We start from the raw sequence: 16,818 nt of genomic DNA on the forward strand, positions 1-16,818 counted from the left end.
GGACAACATATAACATTTCAAAGCAATTTCCTAATTGTTTCCAGGCCAAGGTCGATAGCCTATATGGGAGCAATCCCTTTCGCTCCAACTTTTTCATCCACAGATTGGAAAACATTAAAGTGTTAAGTAAACTTGACCCAGGCGAGCTAATTCATTGGGAAATAAATGGGCTTTCGAACATTCAGTGCTATATCAGTGACAGTCAGGCTGTGGATCACCACCACCACCCCCTTGGACGGTCACCATATGTCTATGGCTATGTTTGCAAAATGGCTTTTGTGTAAAGCGGTGTGAAGGCATTTATGGCAATTACTGTTTTGGAAGATTGACTGTTTCCAAATGATCATAAATAAACTAGCTTGGATACTTGGCAATACTTCTAATAAGGATTAGTCAGTTCTAACTAGTATCTAAATCGTCTTTGTCTCTTTAATCGGAACTTTGTGGTTTTATTTTCCTTATAATTACATTCAGTCTAAACTGAAGGATGATAATAATGGTAAAGGGCACAATTGATCCTATTTTTCGGTTTTTATCTTAAGTATGCATGGACGTGATAGCATCACTTAGACTCACAAATTACGTGACTTATCATAGATGGAATTCAACTTTTAACTGCCACGATATTTTGCGTTTTAAAAACTTGGAGAGGGACTAACACCCACAAGGTTAAAAATATTTGGAATCCAATTACTTATTTTTTGTCTTTAGAAATCCTGTCAAGTTATTCAAGAATTTATTTGTCACAGACCACAATAAACAACGCTCATAGTGCCAATAAGTTTTTACATGACCTTGTGAACTATAAGCGTCAACAAAGACCTGCTAAGTATATCCAACTATACATTTAATAATTGATACTCAAGCATGATTTGGTGTGTTAATTTTTCATAGCATTTCATACTGAGCTCCATTGACACATTGCTGACATTGGAAGTATTGTTAAAGACTACAACAGTTTATAAAGTCATATCGTATTTTTATACTCATGACTTCTGGAAGGAATAAACATTTTGATCCACACAAATTTAAAATACTGAAATGAGATGAAAATGAGACAAATAATTGACTTTTCCTATTTCACTGTAGTACACATGTCCAACAATGTTTTATTGGTTTTAATACACAAAACAAAATGAGGGTGGAATTAATCCAAATACAAGGCTTGTGGACTTGGTTTTGAATTTTATTTATACAGTAAGAGAGTGGATCCATTAAAATATGAATATAGATTATCTGTTATATACTGTATAAGCTCTTTACACTGAATGCACCTCAAAACACGGGTCCAATACGCAATGATGAGGTAGACAGTAATGGTATTTTCCACCCTCTGCAAAAAAAAAATATTGAATACACCTTAAATTACTCTTATCAATGTAAGAAATATATGATTATCATGAAACTCTGTACATCACAAATAATAAAATAATTATAGAATAGAAATTATACCGATTTGAGTGCATTTTGTATATGTACAAAGAAATGCAGTTCTCTCATTTCTTCATTCTGAGCACTTTGTAAAGTTATCGACTATACAAAATATTTACAGCTCAAAAATAATGAACAGCAGTGCATTCAAAGCTAATGTGCATTTTAAAATCGCTTCATTTGCGAGTCTCTCTTTTTACATTTTCCTCACCAAACGTTCAAATATCTTCTTGGCGCAGTAAGCTGCGGAAGTGCATTTCATAACGATGCAGACTTTTGAGCAAAAAAAAAAAAAAGAAAAAAAGGTTCACCTCATGTGTGTGCTTTAGACAATATCTTTTTACAAAAACAGAGGGCCAGCAAGTCCGTTTTGTCCTTTTCTGTCCACAAAAGCACACGCTAACCCTCATAGCGCCTCCAGCCCGGTCTGCAGTCAGGCAAAAATCTCTTGAAGGCATTAGCTCCTCTTCTTTGACTCTGTGTGTGCCTGTGTGCGTGTGTGTGTGTGACATTCTATCTCCTTTCATTTCTTCTTTTTTTTTTTTCCCCCAAAACATGCACTTGTACAGCCTTCAATGGCTCCAGCCGGACAGAGGCAATTATGAGCTGGATGCAGACCCAAAAGAGTCGGCCCTACGGACAGGATTGCACGACAAGAGCTTGCAAGTCCAAACTCTGGCAGCCAAAAAGCCTCTGTGCTCTACAGCCACAGCACGAACAGGTGCACGGTGGCATCCAATGGGATTTTGTCACACAATGAACACATCTCTGGGAAACAAGGGCCTGTTTGATGACTAGGAACTTTTGCATGGTTGGGAAATAACACTTTAAGGCAGAGAGTGTGCATTTTTGTGAGCAGTGAATTAGAATAAATAAGCAAGTATCACATCAAGCGTCCCATGTGGATGTCACGAGTTGAGGTATCCTGTAAGGACTCTTCCACCCATCCGACCTTATCGTCATGGATTTTTATGTTTGTCTTTTAAAAAAAATCATGTTAAGTTGATTGGTCGCTACCTGCACCCACACTGCTCCACCACCATGTCCTCATACTGCTTGTACACCACATTGTTGCCCGAGTCTATGTACAGGATGCTGATTGGGCTCAGTTTGGTGGGGACACAGCAGCTTGGAGGGGTGCTGTTGGGGTCCATGGAGTTCATTAGAGTCTGTATGATGGCATGGTTGGTAGGTTCCAGGTGAGATCTGAGCGGGAAGTCACACACTCCTTCGCAGTGGTACGCCTCGTAGTCCAAGGGCGCGATGATCCAGTCGTCCCAGCCCAGCTCTTTGAAATTCACATGCAACGCCTTTTTGCTGCACCTGGATTTGGATTTCTTCCCGTGTCTTTTGCCATGGCGGTTGCTCAGCGCTGTCCTCCTCCGCCTCCGGGGCCCCTCCCCTTTGACCCCGCTGAGGGGCGTACCTTCCCCCTCCACCTCCGCTGAAGTTCTCACCACCTCTATCTCCTTGATAGACCTCCGTGACTTAATCTTCTCCTTCATCTCGTTGAAGAAGTTCTCCCTTTTCTTAGAGCGGGTGTAGACCACCAGGATGGCTTTCTCCTGCTGGGACCGCCCGCTCCTGTCCAGACCCAGCACCCTGAGGTCCAACTCATTGTCGGAATTACTGAGAGTGACTCTGAGCTGAAAGCAGAGATGGTTCCCTTTATGTTCATGATGATGATGATGTTTAAGAGATTTAAACATGTCCTTAACGTCCAGAACCTCCCATCTGGACTTGGTAGCGTCCAAAGGGTCCAGCAGTCTGGAGTCCAGCAGCATATCAGAGTTGCAGGGATAAAGTTGGATGTGGTAGAGGCCTGTCGTCTGTAAGTCTCCCAACGCTCTCCTAAATATCCTTAATTCTGCCCCAACCAGCTCCTCTTTGTCTGAAAGGGTTGAGACATCAAACAGATACTTTTGTCTTCGCAGAGGAGGGTGCAAAGGATCGTCTGCAAGGATAAAAGAGGAAAATAATTGCAGTCAGATTCACTTAGGGTGTACAGTGTTCAGAAGGGGGAGGGAGGGGACTCACAGAGGCCTTAGCTCCACCCCCCTCCAAAACCCACACTAAACCAACCTGATAGAAAAACACATATTCATTATTTTTACCCATTTTGTGCTTCAAAAAACATCCTCTTCTTATACATTGAAATGTTGTGTTAATGCAAAAATATTATAATAATAAGTGTTTTACTATACTTGAATAGTTATGTATTTACCGTTCTGCACAAAGGTTTGGTCCCTTACAGAGGCACAAGTTGAATGAAATGGACCGTGTATTGACATAAATCACATCGAGACGTGCAATTTCATGAAAAAGCGCACCATATACATAATTCAGTATTTTTAAGTCATTTGTTGATCAATTGTGCGCCTCTTAAATGATCAATGAAATACATTTGCGTCTGCGTTTGGGGAAAGTTGATCACTAAATGATGTATCTATATTTATTTGTATGTTTATTTATTCATTTATTTATCTCATTATTTATTGCATACCTGCAAGCTCCAAACTTTCGGTCTTTGACACCTTTTAATTTATACTCCAGCAAATCGCGCATCTGGGTTCAAAATGAACCTAGATTCCCAAAGCACGCAGTCTTCCAGGCCGTTTGCAAAAACATCTATTTTTGCTTGTTGTCATTTGTTTTCTTTAAGGACGCATGTCTCAAACATTAACCGACATCATTAACGATATGTTTCGTTTAAATTGCCATCGCTCTCAAATTATGCTTATAGTCGTGGCTTCATTGGTTCTTGTGCGATATCGAAATTAATTTAACCATTTGCATTTATTCATTATTTACGTATATATTTTAAAGAGTATTGTCGATTTTTACAACAACAAAAAAGTTGGGGTAAGTTTGAGCTGCTCAAAGGCAACAATACACAATGCATTATAGAGCACTGCGGGGGGGGGGGGGGGGGGGGGGGGGGGGGGCAAATATTCCATCAATGTGACGCTGTTGTTAAGAAAAAACAAAATTTTGCAAAGCCTAAAGCAAATATTTGACCTATATCGTCGATTTATAGCCTGGCAGACTCGGAAAACCCACGATTTTAATATAAGTTTAAAAACGAGAGCGAAAGAATAATCTTTGGTGTATGGCGCGACACTTGTTTTTGGTTTTTATTTTTTTAATACATAGGCCTATTTTAGCCCGTGAAATCGTGAAACATGCATATTGTTTATTACTTTGTTTAAATACGGTGTATTCTGGTTGAGAAAAAAAAAAAGGTTAGAATGAACGCTTGCTTGGGTTGACCATGCAGCATAATATCAAACTTCTTGGAAAAATAAAAGTGACAAGGCTGCGTGCGTACACACTTGTGATTTGTTCAAGCTATTCTAAATAGATATTTGATTCTACTTGTCAGTTTCCCTCCGTGAACCCTGCCGAGGAAAACCGTAAAAAGCAGATTGAAACCTTGTGCTTGTTTCTGTGACTTGCGCGTCTGGTCTGCATTACGTTTCTTTTCTACCTTTTTTTAACAAGACCTTAAACAAAATCGAATACAAGTTCACCAAATAATTAACAGCCTGAATTCCCATCTTTCTCATTAAAGCACTTCCCCTCTTATATTTCATCCCATCTTGCCAACGACAACAGCCCCCTTAAAATGGCCCTTGAACCGACTGGGTGAACAGCCTGTTGAAATTACTGACGTATTCGTGTTGACAGACAAGAATGTACCAGGTTTTCTTAATATCGAGATTCCGTTAGATTACTTTCTACGCAATTTTTGTCGTATATCAACAAATGCAAATGATATTTTTCAATATTTCAATGGCAATTAATAAAATGAGATATAATGACACCACAGTGATTTTAGAATTTTGAAACGTTTGTAATCTTGAAATTACATTCAAAAGTATAGCCTTCAATTATGCATGTCTAGGTCTTTTTATTTTTAAAATAATATTGAGTCCAATAAAAATCTTATTTATAATCTGCAAATAACACTTAAAAATGGGCTGGTGAGTAAAGGCGCAGCGCATGCTTGTGCATATAAGCAGGCCTCAACTTTGCCTTGAGTTTTATTCCCAGTTGAGTTAAATGCTGCAGGTTCCCTAATAAAATGCAACACTTAAGGGATTTTGTGAGGACCCTTAAAAAACAAAGCTGAACGTGAGGCAGTCTATTTTCCATAATGAATTGTAATTGGTGAGGGAATTTGCTACAACAATAAAATAATACAAATCACTTCACAGCAGGGGAAATGGTTATTATTTTTGTTGTTTTACCTTTCCCCCGGCGAAGTCGTTCATTTGGTTATGCATCCTCGTGGCCTTTGGGTCAATACGGAAGAAAACAGTGTTTGATATGTTATGACATGAACGCTCAATTAGATGACTGAGCTCAAATACCCCAATCAGCCGTTCGATGCCATGCGGCTCTCAGAGGGTCTCGACTCGGGGTCAGAGCCACTGACACGCCACATCACAATCACCGACGAAGAGTGCGACATACCCCCCCCCCCCCCCCCCCCCCTTCCAGTCCCATCGCATCCGTTCACACAGCAAAAAGCACAAGGTTAAAATCTCGTTTTGACTTCGTTTTGCGTCTCACGATGAAGCTGGAATTACTATATGATTTACTTTTTATTTCTGACTATAGAAAAGCGAGTCAGATGTTGAACGGAGAGCTGTAATAATTTTTATTTTTGACTGCCTGTCTTGTAGCCGATTCATTACAAATAATGTGCACTGTCCACGATTAATAAATCGGCCGTGGTGTGTGCAAGTGTTGGAGGGTACCTGTATTTCAATTGCAATATTGAAATGACAATCACCAAACACTTGCTACCACACTATTAATCCCTCAAACACCTGCTCCTCGCACCCATGTAGTTCTCTCCATAGACTGTCTGCAGTCAATTAATTTCTATGGATATTTGAAGGTGTTGTGCATTGAAACCAAAAGTGTTGTGGAATATGGTTAAGGTTTCCCATTCCCGTGGAGTTTTTTTTTTTTTTTAAAGCCTGCACTGACACTGATTTACAACCTTCGTTTAGAGAGCGTCTCAATTAGTGTTTTACTGTCGTGTTACCCAGGGGTTAAGTGTAGCGCGAAAGATTAAGAGGAAAAAGTTTTGTGCATGTGAGAAAATTATGTATCCGCAAATTAATCCAACCGCAATTGCATGGTTTTCTCAATTTGTTTCTTCTATTTTTTATGCCAGGTAGTTCAAGCAAAAAGAAAACTTTGCAAGATTAATGTGACAGAGCTGGCCGCGGCCCCAAACCAACCTGTTCCTCTGTCCACGAAACTTGTTATGGTGTTGGCAGATTTAGAGGAGCGGAAAAAACTCGCGTTTAGTCCGAGTTTCTCCGCTGCGGAATACGTCCTGTAAATGGAGAGCATGTACTCGTGCGGCACGACATCGTCCTTAAGGTCTTCTTTATGCTGGCCCATCATATGATGAGAAGAGGCGAAGATGTCTTTTAGGAGTTTGGTTGACCTTTGTCCGCCCTGATGAGGGAGCCTGGCTCCCCTGTTCCTCTTTGGGCTAGAGGGAGAGATGATAGCAGCTGACTGGAAACATGGTATATTCCAAAGGAAAACAAGGAGCAGGCCCACATAAAGCGTAACAACTCGAAATGCAAACATGGCTGGAGGGTGAGGGGGAGACGTCGAATGTCGAAAGATTCGTATTTTCCTTCCCTTGGATGGAGGGGTCCGCCTGAGCCGGAGATGGTCTGCGCGTCAGGGTGTAAGATTGCTTTGCGCCCTCGAGAAGTGCGTTTTGCGCTCTGGACTCCACACAAGAGCAGAGCCTGTTAGGCCGATTGAAACACGCCCCCACGGTCGCCCGGTGCTTCCCAATTTCATGACATCCACTTGCAAACACGGAGCCAAAGGCCATACTCGCGACCCGGGAATCCATGTGGGAAAGTTTTTGTTGTGGTTTCGCAACTCATTTATTTATTGTTTCCCTGATAGAGCCTGAAACATGCAAAAATATGCGTGCCTACAAATATTCCAATGCCATTAAAATAAAACCACATTCATAAATGATGATTTAAGACTCTTGTGGGATCAGCATAATTCTTCACGTTAATGAAAGCATAAAATAGTCTTGAGTCCGAAATGTGTATGGGCTGGGGACTATAATGATCTTTATCTTAAAGTCGTTGGGACTAAAGCCTCCAAGGACATATCCGATCAGATTAGATAAGATTTTACGTCTAGATTGTTGAAAAGTACTTACTAGTGATCATAAACCTGTGTCAAAAATAACCATTATCGATTATGCGACCATGGCAAAATATATTTGCGTGTACTTTTCTTTTTTTGTTGGTCACTGGACACCTGCATATTATGAAGGGGGATTTAGCATCCCATTAATTAACAGAATTGAGTGCACCGATCCTTGCCAAACTTGCTGAACATCGGAGTCCCGTGCAGTACAGCTGGTCAATGACAAACATGCGTTTAGAATGGCTTCAGCGACCTCTAGTGTCTTATTGTTCACCATTGAATTCAACTGCAAACGTTGGTAAAGTTTGATAAATTAAACGTCTCATACTCCTCTCAAGAAAGAAACAGTAAAGGGTCTTAGAAATAGAAAGGTGTCTTTGTTCACGTGTGTGAAATACTATCGTTGCATAGTTTTACTTTTTGAAACAAACTACTGAAATAGATGAATTTATATACTTTGTGCCTTTGTGTAAGTAGACATACCTATTATGTCACACGCACTCGTAGTCCCATATTGGGATAGCAAGGTCGATTCTTCTTTTTTTGTTTTGTACTGAAAACATTTATGTTTCTAATCAAAAGATGGATTGGATACCATGCAAGAGTTCAGAATTTCAGTTTTGTTTCATGGTATTTACATATTATTATTATTATTATTTTATTATTATTATTATTATTATTATTATTACTCGTAGCAGGCCACCAAACAAAAATCTCACGGAAAAGGAATATATGCATACTATTTTGTACCTTCTGCCATCTAGTGGAGGAGCATTTTGTTGTTCTATCACGTCGTTTACACTATGCGACTTAAGGCTTCTCTATTCCATACAGATATGCAAAATATGTTGTATATTATCTGTTGTAAATAGATTATTTGTAAACCAATTAAATCAAATTGGATAATTTCTTGAGACACACGCATCTGATGAATACTCAAGGCGAGGGAAGGCATAATATTATAATAGTATTTGGATATCATTCATGTAAACCACAATACAATTACGTGAGCAGAAACGAACCAAATTGGTGAGTTTTTTTTTTTTAGGGCTTTAGCCACCTCAGCTGAGGAAAAAGTCATTACTCGTTACTTCCAGCAGAGGACATCAGTGACGTCAAAACGTTGTTTGTTTGGTCACGTCCTGACATTTCACTCAGTTCCACCCAGCGACCATTAAGACTCTAATGGCGGTCCACTTTAGCTCGCTTTCAAATGATGAGCACCCACGCGCAATAGGTTCGATAGGACGGATAGGATGAGAATGGCAGTTTTAGATGTTTTCTTTCGCTTTACGTGTTCCGTTGACCAATAGTCATCAGTACCTTACAGCGTAGTGTTTGCCAAAACAAAGCATCATTGTCTTATTTGAATCTGCGGAGTTTATTTACAACGATGAATAGAGAACGTACATAATAAAAGCCAGAAGACACGAGCACCCCACAACCCGTCGTTCAGTACCATGGAGAGCAATCTTGAATTGCATCAAAATATTTCCGTGTTCTTAACTTGTAACATTTATGCAATCTTTATTTTATTGATTCTCGATCTCGATGATGATCCCATGGGATGGATTACATGTGCCGTTCCATATTTGCTCATCTTTGTCCCTGCACAGCTCACAGGGCGACTCAAGAGTTAACGCGTTATGTAACACCCAGAGGATGCTCGTCATCATGTGCGCGCACAGTCAGAGGTCCAATGGTGTATGTCCTCTCCGGGTCCATCTGTACTGTAGAACACAACCTGGTACCAGCAACTGGACGTGTATTTGTGCGACGTAACCGTCTTCGTGGGACCGCTGCAAAACATCAGGTGAGCATATTGATGGAGACATTTGTATCAAGAATATTGTAGGGATGTTTTTGAACAAATGAACTGCGCACATAAGAACAGGTGTGTGTGGGGGCTGGAGTCTATGTTGTTTATTATGACGATGCAAATAATGGTACTATTTGGAGACCGGTCTGAAATAAATTCGGTTGTGTATGTGTTGATTCCAAAGGGAAAACACATTTAATTGTTGTAGGTGGGGCATCAATACAAAAGGAAACAAATTGAATGACGAGTTACAAAAGAAGACAGAAATTTTGAAAATATAATTTGAAGTTCCTTTTACTGTTGTTAGTAATCAATTCTGAATTATTGCAACGGTCTAAGAGAGAGAGAGAGAGAGAGAGAGAGAGAGAGAGTTTTATGAGGATGATTCAAAAGCATTACTGTCTCAGTATGACAGTATGATGTGATGACGGCATCTGTTTCAAGGTCCACAATCTCAGAGTTACATATTTATTTATTTATTTATTTATTTATTTATTTATTTATCCATCTATTTGTAGTATTGCTTTGTACCATACTTGCAGAAAATCTAATGCAAGCATAACAGGCTTTACGTAAATTCACATTGTACTAGTTGATTATCATCCGTGATGTCCAAATATGAACGATTCAACACAGGGGGCTGACTGAATTGAGGGAATAAAGAGATAAACAGCTTGACATGAGTCCATGTGTGGATCATCATTAGAAAGCAGTTGGATTGGAGGGGATTAAAAGATTTTACAACTAGACTGTTTAAAACGTGCACATACAAACAGAATGAAAGACATGCAGAATGTGAAAGCCTCTCCATTTTGTCAATTGGTAGCACCCACACTTAACATTTCAACATTACTAATGAAAGAAATAGTGTAAAGATGAGCTGAAGAAATTGACAAGGTGTGTAAATGTGGACAGAAATACTCCCTTCCTCAGCATTCCCTTTGTTGCCAAGACTGTTGCTAGGGCAACGGGATAAATGCTTTTCTCTGCTTGATTCTGTTGTGCATCTGATCATGTACAATGGCACTTGGGTTGGTGAGGATATTGAATCTAAAATACATAATGGAGGTCACCTAGATCTCTGTTCTATTTTGAAGTCTGACAATGAAAAATGGAGTTTCAATCCCATGGCACTCTGCTCTATTTTCGCCATCCTTTGTGGTTTGAATTAAGAAGCTGTCATCATCCACATACAAAATCATCTGATTTACTTTTGGCCACTAAATGGTTGATACATGAATGCATATTATAATCTCAATAAATACGTATTGGTGCAGATAAAAAATAATGAATATATAGACCGGACATTTTACATAAGAGCCAAGCAGGACAAAAATCTGGGGGTCAATTACATCATAGGAGCAATGAAAGATGCATCACATCTGCATTTATGCAACTGACCCATTAAAGAAAGCTGCTGAGAAGCAGTGCAGCGAACAAAGCAGAAGTGATGACACAATAGATTTTATTCAAGCATGAGAAGACATTCTGCATTATTTAGCTTCAAAGCATTAATACAAAATGTTTGTTCTTTGTTTAGCTGTGTGTGGGGGGAGTTAATCCATGGAGAGTTGATTTCTACTTCGGTCTTTATTTTATTTTAATGCCAAAATTCCACCTTAATATGAACATTTTCTGTTTTTGCTTATGGGTTAAGTGGACAGTGGTGTGATTTTTGTGGGGAAATTTGACCTTACATAATCATAAAATTAAATTGAAATCATTCGTGGAGTGTGCACGTTACCCTCATACTTGCGTTGCTTTTCTACGGGTTCTTCGACTGCCCCCCACAACCCCAAACCATGCATTATAGATTGACTAAAGACTGTCAACCATTCAATGGTGTAACTCGACTCTTGTCCATCTGGGATCTGTGCCTAAGGTTTGTCATTCTGAGCGGGGAAAGCTAAAGAAAAATGTCATTCGTCCATCCATTCATTTTTGATATCACATATTCTGTTTACAGAGAATTGGAGGCTACCCACCCTGGAATGATCACTTCACATATTGAAAAATGATCATTCACAATCGCATTCTCGCCAAATGAGCACACATGGTCGATCATTGTGTCATCTTTAAAGCTGTAAGGCTTTTGTCGGCATTTAATTCAATACAATTAGAATTTGGATTTAAGTCTATCCTGGTTCAATCCGATCATTAGAAAAGAGCTTTGAGATAGTGTGAAATGCAATAAGGATGCCCTTTTAGAATTTGAGTGTCAATACTCAGTTTGTTTCATAAGTTGGTAATATTAGAATGTGTCGGCTCTGTAGTTCTTGTGACATCTGTACTGGTCTGTGTAATGTGTGCGTGCGCTTGCGTTTATCAATGTGTGTTATTGTAGCACTGATGCAACCCAAAGGGGGCCTTTTTATTTGTTTACTGTTTGTCACTTCAATTCAAAATTCTGTTCAAAACTCAATTCTTTTTTTGTATGTGTGATCAGTGAGAATCTACTACATGAAACACAATGGGACCATTCCAGGAGTATGAGGTTAGTCGTTATGAATTTGCTGTTAGACCTCATTTGGTATGTTTAGTGTACTACAGTACATATTGACACCAAATGGCACTCAATGGATGTGTACTTCATACAAGCAGGAAAAGAAGTCTCCACAGAAAGGAAGCCCTCGGAGTCGCATCCCACGTTTGGTCCTCCATCCCTTCCAGCCAAAGGGCAATGGCTCTCCTCTTTCTGACTCTCCTTTCTCAGAGGAGGAGGGCAAAGAGTGTGACATCAGCTCAGATCACTCCAAAAGAACGATCAGCACCAACAGTTTTTACTCAGGTAAGAATTTCTGTGCCAAATGTCTGTCTGTCTGTCTGTCTGTCTGTCTGTCTGTCTGTCTGTCTGTCTGTCTGTCTGTCTGTCTACTTGAGCGAGTGATACATAGATATCAATGTAGATATAAATATATAAATATAGATACAGTGATATACATAGATATGTAAAACTGGGTCAAAAACAACCCAAATTGGGTTGGAAATTGGACCAGCCCAACAAAACTATTTTTTTTGTACAAAACAACCCCTATTTATTTTTTGCAGAACAACTTCTCTAACCCACCTTCCAATTTTTAACCCAGCAGTTTTAAAGGTGTGTGTGTGTGTGCTTAAGGTCAAGCTCTCGTGTGTCTGGTTTTGGTTATTACTGTCTGTGTGCCTATCTACAATATAGATGACACTGGCTGCCCCACTAGTCAGTCTGTGTCCCCCTCCAAAACTCCGTCAGGCTCAGAGGAGAGTGCCCACAGCTCGCCAACACTACCCGAGCGTAAGGCCAAAGTGAAGAGGGTACGAGTCATGGCTGAGGGCAGTCGTGAACCACGGAGTACGCCAAAGCACAAGAAGGCGCTGAGGTCGGCCATGAAAACCAGAGGTAAAGGAAGAAGCAAAACTAGATTATCTTGCTTTGTTTCTGCTTATTTGTTGTTTGAAAAGAAAACCTTTCCAGTCTCAAACTATCTCCATGAAATTACAAATGTATCAGCATCTTACAAAAACTGTGCCAACTAAAGGAGAAAATCATTACTCATGTGTGTTTAACTTTGGGGGAAGTTATCTTATCCCTCTTCTTCCATCTTAAATCTGTAAATACAATTTGTGAAACAAAACTCCATGGAGGAATAAATTGATTGTCGATGGAAAATGTTCTGGGGCTTAGACAATTAGGCTGATTAGTGGGAGGTTACTTGACTGGGTGAATGTGAACAGACTTTCAGCTGACTCCCAAAGTGGAGGAGAAAATGTTTTTGCCCAATTAGTTTGACACAGTCATCACTGGACACAGCACTATGGTTTTGTTTGATAACAAGAGCTGTCTCTCAGGTTTGGATGACATTTTATTTTCAATTAAATGTCAGATTTTCTAGCCTTTAGCTTCAATCTGTCTAATGATAATCATTTTGTGTCAATCCTGCAACCCGCAGTGACAGAACCGCTGAGCTTGTTTTCTCGATGCACATTGATGACTTGACAACCAAAGCGAGCATTATTTGAGTCGGCAATTGGTAACGTACAATTCTTCCTCATGCAGGAAGTGAGGCAGATTTTAGCTCCTCCAGCAGTACAGGGAGCCTAAAGAGAAGAGAGAGCCTCACCAAATCTGGAAAGAAGACTCTCTCTCGCAGGTATGCTGATTTTAATGTTCTTTTGCACTCCCAAGTTTTTAATTCATTACATGTGGAAGAATGTTTGTTTTTTGCATTACATTAATTTACTTCATTATAATTACTTCACATTGCCCACATCAGTTTGCTCCCAGTCTTCAAACCAGCAGGGAGCCCGTCCAACCGTGATGCAGAGCTATACGCTCCTTACCAGACTCCACCCAGAGCTGCATCGTCAACCAATAGTAGCAGCTGTAACTCCAGCCCTACATCCAGGTTCATATTTTTATATTTGTAATATGTCAAGCTATGTTTTTTTAACACCTTATCTTGTTTACAGTCATATGAAAGCTGATACTAACTCATTTTATTTAAGGCAAAGGGTATGGGGGCATACTAGATTTACAATCCATGAGGTGACTAGGGCATTGATTGTGAAGTTATCCCACGCTTTCACTTTCCCAAGCAATAAAGAACATGCATCTTTTGTTTCACTGCATTTCTTTATTTCAATTGTATTATTTGTGGATGAGAGGCAGAACACTTTCATCAAAGCCTCAAGTGTCTCAGGTTATCAGGAAATTGTACAGTTGAAAGAGACTAGTTTGCCCCAAGTTCCTCCTACTCATCCTCTACACTTTATTGGAGAATCATGCCATGCATACAGTTGGTGTCCAGATTATTTTTTAGGATTCTAGCCCTATCATGTATTTAGGTAAACTAGAATTCTGTCTCGTCTGCATGCCAGTAATCCAGCATCAGACAGTAATTCTCTGGCTCCAGTAAACATCTGTCCTGGCAAAACCCTTTCAGACAAATTGCCTATTGCATGCAGTGATTTCAGTGTTTTATAATAAATGGTTGGAGTGTTTTGTTTATTTTTGTTTTAAATTAATTTCTCTCCCCAACAGGAGAGTGAACTTCAGCCGCTACCATTCATGTGGCGATAACCATGGAGTCAGACCCCCCAACCCTGAGCAATACCTCACCCCTCTGCAGCAAAAAGAAGTGGTCATCAGACACCTGAAAACAAAGCTACTGGAATCTGACAGCAGGGTTCATGACAGGTGAGGTAGCATCCAGTTTAGTGGTGATTTTAATTGGGTGTGTTGGGCGTCATAGATGTGAGATTGTAGATGTGATGTAATAGCCACCTCCTGAAGCTCCACTCGACTGACTGACTAAATTACATAAGCCCCCCACAAATGTCATGACAATGCTCGAGTTTGGTCTTGCATGAAACTTTCTTCTGGATTCAGCTTTGGAATGAATATTTCATAGTGCTCAGTTGGGCTAGTGCGAGATAGTTGGCAGTCGACAGGAAAGTCATGCAATGCCTTCCTCATTATCTTCAAATGACAGTGAATGTTTTTGTTATTTTTTTAGGGAGGCAGAAATTGTGGATCTCAAAGGCCAACTCAGCAGAATGAGAGAAGACTGGATTGAGGAAGAGTGTCACCGGGTTGAGGCCCAACTGTCTCTCAAAGAAGCCCGTAAGGAAATCAAACAGCTGCACCAGGTTGTGGAGACCATGAAGAGCAGCCTGATGGAAAAAGATAAGGGAATACAGAAGTACTTCATCGACATCAACATCCAAAACAGGAAGCTGGAGGCCCTCTTGCAAAGCATGGAACTTGCTCAGAGTGATGCCAACCTTCAAGAAGACAACACACAGGAATTCCTCTTTCAGAGCCCTGATATAGTTGGGAAAAAGATAGTTGGGGATGAAGAAATTGGAATGGAGCTAGGAGATCAAGGGGTGGAGGCCATGGCTGACAGTGGGCTGCTAATAAATGACGAGATGGCCAACAGAGGTGATATTTTGGAGCAGGTCTTCATGTCCACTCCAGTAGATTTTCGTCTGGACTCCATCAACAAGCCGAAACCTGTGATCGAATCAGGCTTTGGAATGTCCATATTATCGGAAATATCCAATCCATCTCCACCAGCCATACCAGCTACTATCAACAGCTGCGTTTCATGCTCTGTTAAGAAGACCGAAGATAAGAATCTCCAGACTGACATAATGCCGATGTCACATGACCTTCAGGCTCTCCTTTACCAGCTTCTCCGACTTGAAGGGAGTAGAAGGCAGACTTTGTCCATCTCCAGCACTGTTCTGGGTCTCCCAAACCTGGACACCCCTACGGCCACTTCTGCACATTTCCCTGACTTGAGCTGTCCCCCACCCAACATGCTGACCCCTACTCCACTTGACAGCAAAATCATCACAACTGACTCGGGCATGGGCGACTCAGAACTGGTGGAGAACCCGCGGTTCATGGATGAGCTGGATTTTGAGGTGAGCACAGAGAAACAACATCCTTCACCAGGATCAGGTGTGATCACCAAGCAATACTGGAGCAACAGTTTCCTGGTAGATCTGGTTGCCGTCGCGGCGCCTGTGCTCCCCACAGTGGCTTGGCTATACTCGCGACACGGTGTGGATAAAAGCACTCCAGTCAATATTGCCGCTCTCATCAGAGGCTGTTGCATCATGGGATTGCACTCCCTTCGTCACATTGCTCACAAGCCAGACGTATAATAGCTTCCGACTTGCAGGCACACGGCTCACTTTGAATTAGAAGCACTTGAGCATTTTTGAGAATATATACCTATATTTTTTGCTTTTCCTGAACACCTTTCCGCTGTTGTGAGTACATCACTATATTTAAGCAAAATTATGACATGGAAGGGAATATTTATTAAGGAGTGTATAGTTTATTTATAGTTTCTCAATAAGATGATCATCTGGGTCGATGGTTTTTCTTATTGTTTTATAGATGCTGTCCCAGGTCATCCTTGCTGAAAATCAAAGCACTTGTTCAGTTTTTGGGAAACAAAAGATGGAATGTTTGTATCAGTTTTGTAATGTTGAGTTGTCCAAAAATGAACTTTAATCCTTCAGCCAAAGCTTTAATGTAAAATCTATTTTTTCCTCTCTTTCCCCCCAAATAAGCAGAGATTTATTACTGTAAGTTGACCCTTTTGTATGAACTGAAAGTTGATGTTTCACAGCAAATGACAGTTTGTGCCTATATGTGCAATACCTGTACCCGTGGTTTGCATCAGATGTCCGTGTATATTATTAAAGCATGATTAATACAGTACCTAGACTCCTGACCTTTTTTTCTAGCTCCACATGTGGTACCATGAGACTTGAGTGACTCCAGCTAGAATTTCGAAATGAGCCATATTGATCTTTTTTCTTGTGAGCAAAATTAAAACAGAAATATAAATGCTGTGTGGTCC

At 40.3% G+C, this 16,818-nt stretch overlaps 2 protein-coding genes across 5 annotated transcripts; one reads left to right on the plus strand and one right to left on the minus strand.

The window, feature by feature from the left end:
- Positions 1-1,078: 1,078 nt before the first annotated feature.
- On the minus strand, positions 1,079-7,224 carry gdf6a (growth differentiation factor 6a). Its single transcript, XM_037273968.1, has 2 exons — positions 6,687-7,224; positions 1,079-3,385 (listed from the first exon to the last, which is right to left on the minus strand). The coding sequence occupies exons 1-2, from the start codon at positions 7,045-7,047 to the stop codon at positions 2,445-2,447; spliced, it is 1,302 nt and encodes a 433-aa protein (XP_037129863.1). The 5' UTR covers positions 7,048-7,224; the 3' UTR covers positions 1,079-2,444.
- A 1,587-nt stretch (positions 7,225-8,811) lies between these two features.
- sybu (syntabulin (syntaxin-interacting)) lies at positions 8,812-16,676 on the plus strand. 4 transcript variants are annotated; one of them, XM_037273964.1, is made up of 8 exons: positions 8,812-9,451; positions 11,904-11,951; positions 12,056-12,245; positions 12,636-12,836; positions 13,494-13,587; positions 13,711-13,842; positions 14,478-14,633; positions 14,953-16,676. In XM_037273964.1, exons 2-8 carry the CDS (start codon positions 11,928-11,930, stop codon positions 16,109-16,111), a joined length of 1,956 nt encoding a protein of 651 aa, XP_037129859.1. In that variant the 5' UTR covers positions 8,812-9,451; positions 11,904-11,927; the 3' UTR covers positions 16,112-16,676. The 4 variants fall into 4 exon arrangements, with proteins under 4 accessions (XP_037129859.1, XP_037129861.1, XP_037129862.1 ...); XM_037273966.1 differs by having other exon boundaries at positions 12,690-12,836; XM_037273967.1 differs by having other exon boundaries at positions 12,059-12,245; positions 12,690-12,836.
- The last annotated feature ends 142 nt before the right edge of the window (positions 16,677-16,818 follow it).

The sequence above is a fragment of the Syngnathus acus genome, chromosome 16, assembly GCF_901709675.1.
Source record: "Syngnathus acus chromosome 16, fSynAcu1.2, whole genome shotgun sequence".
NCBI classification, from domain to species: Eukaryota; Metazoa; Chordata; class Actinopteri; order Syngnathiformes; family Syngnathidae; genus Syngnathus; species Syngnathus acus.